The sequence below is a fragment of the Brachyhypopomus gauderio genome, chromosome 13 (genome assembly GCF_052324685.1).
Source record: "Brachyhypopomus gauderio isolate BG-103 chromosome 13, BGAUD_0.2, whole genome shotgun sequence".
Lineage (NCBI taxonomy): Eukaryota > Metazoa > Chordata > Actinopteri > Gymnotiformes > Hypopomidae > Brachyhypopomus > Brachyhypopomus gauderio.
The window spans coordinates 21,245,658-21,254,151 of NC_135223.1; the positions used below are offsets into that span (position 1 = coordinate 21,245,658).

The window sequence follows — 8,494 nt, forward strand, 5'->3', positions numbered from 1 at the left end:
CGAGGGAGAGGGATGAAACAAGAGGAGAGAAGAGAGAGCTTCCCTGGATACGAGTGAAGCGGAGAGCGAGGGACCCTGGCGTAGAGGGGGAGGGTGGATCACTGCTACTCATTAACCATGCAGCGTGCGCTGGCTTCTCTCCCACACCTCCAGGCTCGTTCCTGCCTCAGCCGGGGCTGCTGGCTCACCCCCCCCCCCCCCCACACCCCCCATCCCCCAACACCACCATGCCCCCACAATCATGCCTGCAATCACATCCTCTAATTAGGTTAATTAATTTGTATCAGCCCTTGTAGGGACTTGGTTGATGAGGCCGCCATCATAGCGTTAGTGCTTGGACTCATCACGAAGAAAAAGGAAAGAAAAAAAGAAGGTAAGAAGGGGTTAGAAAGTGTCGTTTGCTGTCTCGGTGCACTTTCTGCTCTGAGAGGACAGGACCACAAAGGATTTGGGTGTGGCCCCACTCAAAGCCCCTCCCACCTACCAGTGCCTATCTGTCTGTGTAGCAGGTCTTCTAGTGAGACTGTTGGTGTGGACGCAGCCCCATTCATCACTGTGTAGGCAGCCAGGGACGTGTGGAGTGTGGAGGGGGGGGGGGGGGTGCTGTTGAGACAGAGGCACCACATTACAATCAGCAAGGACCACTCATCAGGACACCGACGAACACACTCTGATTAACAGAGCGATCTGATTACAGCAATCACCTCGACTCTAAGACCAGTCCCAGGGAGAGAGAGAGAGAGAGAGAGAGAGAGAGAGAGAGAGAGAGAGAGAGAGAGAGAGGGAGAAAGAGAAAGATAGAGAATGAGGGAGATGGAGGGAGGGATGTGGAGAAGGCTGTGAAGATAAAAGCACAGAGCAAAGGACAAAATTGCAGAGTAAACAATCACAACAGCAAACAATCAACAACCTTATTTCGAGTCAGACGGACCCGCGTTCGGCGTCTTGAGCGACTCGCGCAGCAGAGCAGGGAGTGTGTGTGTGTGTGTGTGCCATTTTAAACAACGAGGGAGACGCCGGTCTGTATAGACACAGCGAGACAGAGAGACAGACACTGTCTGTGCTGGGAGACAAGGACAGATCCGGTAGTTAAGGCGTAATGAACACGTCCCCCGGGCGCGTGGCTGCCAGCACGAGAGTGATGGACTAAGCGTAATACCCAGGCAGATGGGCCTCGTCCTCTCCGCTCAGCCACAGTGGGCCTCCTGTGTCGGGGGAGCGGAGGAGGAACAAGCCGCACTGGGGAGGAGGCCTCACCGTGATTTAGACTCCCATGCAAATTTAATCAATTCAAGTGCCTCTTTCCAACCAGCCTCTTGGCTCATTAGTGGCAATTTAAAGGGATTTCTGTGATCCCACCTCTCTCTTTTTCCCCTCTCACTCACACTCGCACACGTGCAGGCGCACACGCACGCACACACACACACACGCACACACACACACGCACGCACACGCACGCACACACACACACACACACACACGCACACACACACGCACACACGCACACGCACACACACGCACGCACACACACACACACACACACACACACACACACACTTGTAAAGATTTTCCTTCAGACGTCTTCCCCCTGGCTCTGAGACAAACCCCCTCCTGGTCTCTCTGCAGTCGTCTACTTCAAAAGCAGAGTGACACGCCACACAGCAGCTAAAGAGGGCAGATATGAGGTGCTCACCCCCAGAGCCAGTGCTCATTCGCCTCCCCCCCCCCCCCCCCCCCCTGTAATTGGGGAATCGATTAGTGCTGGTCTGAACCTCTCTGATGAGGGCAGTCTTCTGAGGCACAGTGCCGGCTGGAAACGAGCGCCTCGGCTCCAGAAGTCTCAGGTGCCGGAGCAACAGCTGAGCCCTTACGTCTCATGAGACTTGAAGAGACTCTGTGTTCGCCAACAGGCCAGAACTGCCTCAACTGGGTGACAAAACTGCACTTCCTGCTCACCTGCTATGCTTGGTTTCAACAACATATCAATTAATGACCAAGCGTAGAACAAATGGACATACAGTCGTCTAATAGAAACCATAGGCAGACCATGTTGAAAATATAGGTGAGGAGCATTCGTTGATTCGGCTGCTATCAGCCACAGGTGATTCTAATTCAGTTAATTAACAACACTCATTAATTGGTAAGTTAATTACTGGTGTGTTCAGGCTTTCTGGTCTTGGAGAACAGATGGGACTTCCTAGAGCAACTACCTCATAGGTTGTTATCCTACCTCCCAAGTAGTTGTACCTCTTAGCACCTCCTACCTAGGTAGCCCATCTTTACCAGCTATATGACATTAAATCTATATATAATGATCTATATAAGGACATTTAAAATGGCCACATACATCTAAAATACTTAAATAAGCCTGCAAACGGATTCTGTTTTAATGTTTCACTGACAACTCATGTACACCACATATACATATATACACCACATTCAATATCCTTCAGCAGTTTATTCTGAAAGCTGCCATAATGCATGATAACCAGTGTTACTCAAGGTTTTTTATTTGACCAAAAACATTTATTTTCAGAGCTAAGATAGTATGTGTTAGGGCAAAACAGTTTTTTTATGACAAAATATCAAGGATTTCGTTTTCCCTAAGGAGAGCAGTGCCTGTACGCGCGCACCATCTTAGCCTAATGCTTGTCAGTTGTGACAAGGCCTATTAGCTTTGCTTCTACGAGCAGTCTGCTTCACTGATGTTCTCTTTCTGTCCTGTCTCCAGCAGCCCTGCACAGACATGCCTGATGCACAAATCAGCATGGATCCCACCTGCAACGGGCTGCAAAATGCACACGATGAGGATGGAAGGGGGTGGACCTGGCCCGCACCGACTAGCCCAGCGGGTCCACTGAGGAACTCTCTACACCACAGGCACCTTTCTCACCTTTAGCAGACAACACAGATCTTCGGTCATCCAAGATTATCATACGGCACTTTATTAGTGTGTTTGTAAAGTAACCGAAAAAGCTATAATCTTACAAAACGTAGAACAGGGGTGGGTTTCCCGAAACGTTCGTAGCGCCAAGTACTTCGTAACCTCGTATGAAACGTACGAGGTTAAGAAGTACTTAGCGCTACGAACGTTTCGGGAAACCCACCCCAGATGGATATAAATATGAAGGGGCATATTTTTTAAGCCATCAAAATAAAAAAGCACAAGATTGTTTACTTCCTAACCTCAGTTTAATCAGATTACAGAGACTCCAGTTATTTTCACAGGCCACAACTGCAGCTGCACTCAAAGCTCTTAACAAATCTTGGGCCCGGGGGCTCTGGGAAGCCTTTTACACTGGGGTCAGTGAGAAGGACGTTATGGGACAATGTGAGGATTCTGACCTATATCTTTAAAATCTGGGGGTCACCCTCAGCACACCCTACTCTCTGACCTGCTGTCGTGGCTAGCTGGACTGAGTCCTCGTGAATGAAAGGCGGGCTTCAGTACGAACAGTGGGCCAACTGTGTGAAGGCGTGCGGAAGCACCGGCGAACTACGCACACGGCTGGATGACCCCGCCCCCCCGCCCCCCTCCTGCGTCCGCACCGCAGCGACCGCAGTGACGTACGTGCGAGCAGAGGCACGGCTACGGCTAACAGGGGCCGCGCTGCTATCTCTGGGTAGAAAACCACGCAAACACGAGGTCGATATCGATGTGTCACTGAGGGGCTCTGTGCTAAATATCACTGCGGTTGCTTGTGCGTGTCTGTCAGTCATTCCTCTTTAAACACTCATTATGCCATTCAAATAAATCACCCCCCAAGACCACTACGCTGAACGTTTTCACTGATACCAGCCATGTTCAAATTTGCCATTTGCCATTTCGTACTTAAATAATATGCATTATTAGTACAATGGGCAAAGCCAGTATAGTTTGGGCCAAGGAAGGAGTGGCGGTCACTCCTTTGCACCTCCGTAGTGGTCAGCGCTCGCAGGGAGGGAGCCAGGCCTGTCCCTCACACCTCCTCCCCAACATGCTGACATTTCCCTGTCGCTGGCTCACCCCTCCCCTCCCCTCCCTCCCAGGAGAGGCTGATGGATGGGCCCCATTTATGAAGCCGCTGCCAGGAGCGTGATCGATCAGGGCTTGGCAAACGTAGCGGACTCAGCCCCTGGCCCACAGCCTGCCAGCCCTGTCTGATGTCAGTCTGACCCGAGAACAGCCCGGCCCGAGATCAGCCCAGCCTGAGATCATCCTGGCCCAAGATCATCCCGGACTGAGATCATCCCAGCCCAAGATCATCCCGGCCTGAGATCAGTCCAGCCAGAGAACAGCCCGGCCCGAGTTAGTACTCTCGCATGGGCACAGGTGATTCCAGCACATCTTCACCATGACCCAGACACACCGAAAAGGTCCATTATAAAAATTACTTTTTGAAACATTTTATAACTGGTATATTTGAGACATAAATGAGTATTAAAATTGATTTTTGGAAGATAATCTATCATAAAGTGACATAGAATCATTATATTTTACCCTTGCTAAATATAATAATTTTAAAAAATACTGTTTTTAACATACAGCACTTTTAGCAACAAGCAAGCCAAATGATTCATGGACTGTGCATTTTTAAACATCATACACTTCCCTAACCTTCACAGTTGGACACACACAATCTTTAAAATTTCAATAGGTACTCTTAATAGTGAATGCAACTTATGCAACACTTAACATGAATGGATTTCAACATGTATGTTGTACTGTGTAAAGGCTGTCACCGCAATCAAACCCAAGCTAATGAAACTTGCCTGGAGATCCATTTCTAGAGACACAAATCCAGACATGCTGACCGCTTCATTAGAAAGTCTTACATTAGAGATGTGCAGTCTACAGCCTATCCAGTCAGCCACACTCTGTCCTGTTCAACACTCGGTCCCTGACTGCTGGACCACCATTGGCTGGATATTTTTGGGTGATGGAGCACTCAGAACCCAGCAGTGACACAGACGTGGCTGATACACCTGCTACCGAGCAACACTGCATTTCACCACCAGTTCTGGCTAGCGGTACTTCTATGGGCAAAAACTGACCTCTCAATAACACGACAGAGGTCTACAGTGTAGATGTACATTGTGACACACGATGGTGTGGAGCTGCATATGCATGAAGTAAAGAGGAGGTAGGTGTTCCTAGTGGTATCTAGTGAACATAGTTGCATGGTAGGTGCTTCAGATAAAGTGGTCAGGGAGTGCTTATAAGAGGGTCAACTCTAAAGTAGTGACATAGTCAATTCAGCATTTAATTCTACACTGCCTCCAGCTTAATGTCCATTAAGAGTTACATTGAGGACAAACTCTACAATTAAGAGAATTTCAGAATGTCATCTAAGACTTGAAGCTCAAAAATGTAAAAAATAAAAAAAACCATTATTCAGTCTATAAATTGTACTCAAACTTTTTTTTATTTGTTACTTTACATTTTGACATTTATCAATTTTTTCAAGCTGCCCTTTCTGATGTCACAAACTCAGATTTAATATGCTTGCAAGATGCTACTGCCACCTACTGACATGTTTTAAGAAGTACACAATTTTATTATATAATTATTTATTTCAGTATGTTACAAATAAAAGAAACCCTCTTTACATGAAATATGTACAAAATATTATTAGAGAGTGGAGAAAAAGACGAGTGAGCAGGTTTGCGGCAACACTTGGTCCAGGCAGGAGAGACTTTCACCGCCCACTGATGACAAACGCAGAATGGTGGACACCTTCATCTTTTCCTCTTGGTTTCAAATTTGTAAACAGCAGGGGCAGTGGCGCTCTCTGTCTGCACCTTCACCTTCTTGTTCTTGTCCTGTGAGTGATGACAACACACATGTTAGGACAGCTGTACAGCTTCACTGAAAAATCAGGCTTAACCAAGGACCCGTGGCACCAAGATGTCTATACACCGGACTACAGATGAATGAGTGTGCTGTACGGGAGTTTCTAAGCTCCTGCGTAAAGTGGTTTGCTCACTTGAAGGTCTTTGCGCGTCTGGATCTTCTGACTGATGACGAACATCTTCTTTTCTCTGTTAATACGCTGAGACAGTTCATTATACTGTAGCATTCGCTGCTTGGCCAGTTTCTGTTGGATGTCCCGATTATGGATCATTTAACATCATAAAAATACAAAAACAGACCAGAATAAATCAGACTCTGTACTGTGATGACAGGTAAAATACTATTGGCTGCTATACTGAAAAGCAAAGACAAACATGCATCTCAGAGAGCAAGATGGTAGCCAGGTCCAGAAATGTCCAATAATGAAGCAAGCCCGTGTACGCATTAGACATACCGAACAAAACAGGTACCAACCTTTACTGTTTGGGGTTCCACAGCTCCCTTAATGCTCTTGTTCACCAGGGTATCCAAAGTAGGTCTGTTATATGTTCGGTCGACAAGTTCAGGCACTGTGTTCAGGTGTGTGATAAGGTCAAACTCCTCCACTGGGCGATAAATGACAAGATACTTTTAGTCATGTTATTTACATACAAACAGCATTGCAACACTCCTGCAAACGAGTAAAGTATGTGTGTGCCTTTGGTGAAAGACAAAATAAAAGGTCCAGATATTAGAAAAAGCATTTATATCTAAGAAACTCCACTGAATCCTAGGATATCAGGTCTGCCGAGGCAGGTCTACATTTCTAGCTTACCTTCTTTTGTGGTGTCCACAAAAAAGGTGTGCGTATTTCTCTGTTTACCCTCTGCATCCAGAAGATGCAGTTGAGACTTCAATCTTTCGATTTTCTGGAGAAGAAGGAAGCTTTTGTCTTTCTTACCAAATTCTCAATCTCAACAAAATAAAGCCATAGTTCATTTACATTCAAAGGTCAACTGTATGCATGATAGTAATGAATCACTGTGGGCTGTGTTGATGCTAGCTGAGGACAGGCTCTTACATTGGCCTCAGATACCCGCTTCATTTCCACATATCTAATGTCCTGAGTCCTCATGACTTTCTTCTGTTCCTCAGTCATCTCTTCGTCTTTCTGTTTAATCACATGAACTCCATCCTAACAGCAACAAACAGCATCCAACAATAAGTGGAACGATGTAAGAAGAAAAAAAAAACCAAGCACAATTCCTTGAAATTGAAATGTCATGCATACGTTTATGATTTAGGACACAAGCTCCAACATGAAGATGTACATGAGACCGTCAAATTCGGGACTCCAGTGTTAGTCAAACAATAGTCAACACTGTGTCCAGGCACGCATTAGTTATTGACATCTGTGGGTCCACAGATGAGCACCAGTCAATGGTGTGTCTACAAGCAAACGCCGATTAACGGTGTGTCCACAGGTGATTAGTCACACACTAAGGCAATCGCATAGGGCACACTCAAAAATTCACAGTGTGATGCATTGCTCTGATTACTCTATATACATCATGTAAACACAGAGGTAGGTGAGAACTAAAAGATAATATAATACATACATTTAATTGAGAGTGTATCATTTTAAAGTGAAATTCATCTGGGTTCTTGTCCAATGCCTTTTTGCTTAAGGCATTAAGGGTTCTCTGTTTACGATGGAAGTCACTGTATTAAAAAATATAAAGAACAAAAGTCACATTAAAACCAATTATTCATAGACAACTAAATGTGAATTACTACTGAATGTAGTACTGAATGTACTGAATGAAGCTTCCTTACTCTGCTCGAAGTTTGTAGTCCTTCTTCTTTTCCAAGAGCCCTAAATTCTTCCTGAATCCGGGCTGCGTGTAAGAACAAGAGCATCAGTGAAACTGGTTCAGTGTGTACAGCACCAGCACCAGTGTTGGGTCCACCAGACAGCAAGGAAACAGGACACTCCTGGACCACAGCAGGACTAATCATCACCGGGCACCTATCTCTCCTTATTAACCTTTTATTAACATTATAAGCTAATAATAATAATAATAATAATAAGCTAATGAGATATTTTAGCTAACTACCACCTAGCCGCTAAGCTAACTGCTTTGCTACCACATTTGCTAGCATTTCGCTAGCTAATATATGCTAGCTGCTTAGCTACCGAATCTGAGCAACAGGAATCCACCTAAAGCAACAAAACGGGCATTACCTGAGACCGTTCTCTGTGCTCCCGCTGTTTGGATTTCGTTGCTTTTCTAAACGAAGACATGGCTGTAAATGTAAAGGCCAAAGTTTACTTAAGAGACTCAGTCGGGGTGTGTGTGTAACTGCCGACGTTCACGTGCGCGCTGGGCGGATTTCAGCACCTCACGTTTCACACCAGCAGATTCGGCAGCGTCGCGGAGCGCCGTACTGATACAGCCCAGCTAATTACATAAATACAATGGCAAATAATAAAAAAAATAAAAAAAATAAAAAAAAAAAAAAAAATATATATATATATATATATATATATATGTATATATATTATTACAAGTATTTTAATTAAAAAATATTTGATTAAATAATGTACATAGGATTTACGTACACAGAAAATATCGAGTTACAAATCTATAAAACCATAGTAGTGTATACCCGTAAGCAAAT

The 8,494-nt window shown here is 45.3% G+C and overlaps 1 protein-coding gene across 1 annotated transcript; it reads right to left on the reverse strand.

Moving 5' to 3' along the window:
* Window positions 1-5,382: 5,382 nt before the first annotated feature.
* On the reverse strand, window positions 5,383-8,254 carry utp11 (UTP11 small subunit processome component). Its single transcript, XM_076970481.1, has 8 exons — window positions 8,058-8,254; window positions 7,649-7,710; window positions 7,432-7,534; window positions 6,894-7,007; window positions 6,648-6,741; window positions 6,308-6,438; window positions 5,967-6,077; window positions 5,383-5,802 (listed from the first exon to the last, which is right to left on the reverse strand). Exons 1-8 carry the CDS (start codon window positions 8,115-8,117, stop codon window positions 5,719-5,721), a joined length of 759 nt encoding a protein of 252 aa, XP_076826596.1. The 5' UTR covers window positions 8,118-8,254; the 3' UTR covers window positions 5,383-5,718.
* Between the last annotated feature and the right edge of the window lie 240 nt (window positions 8,255-8,494).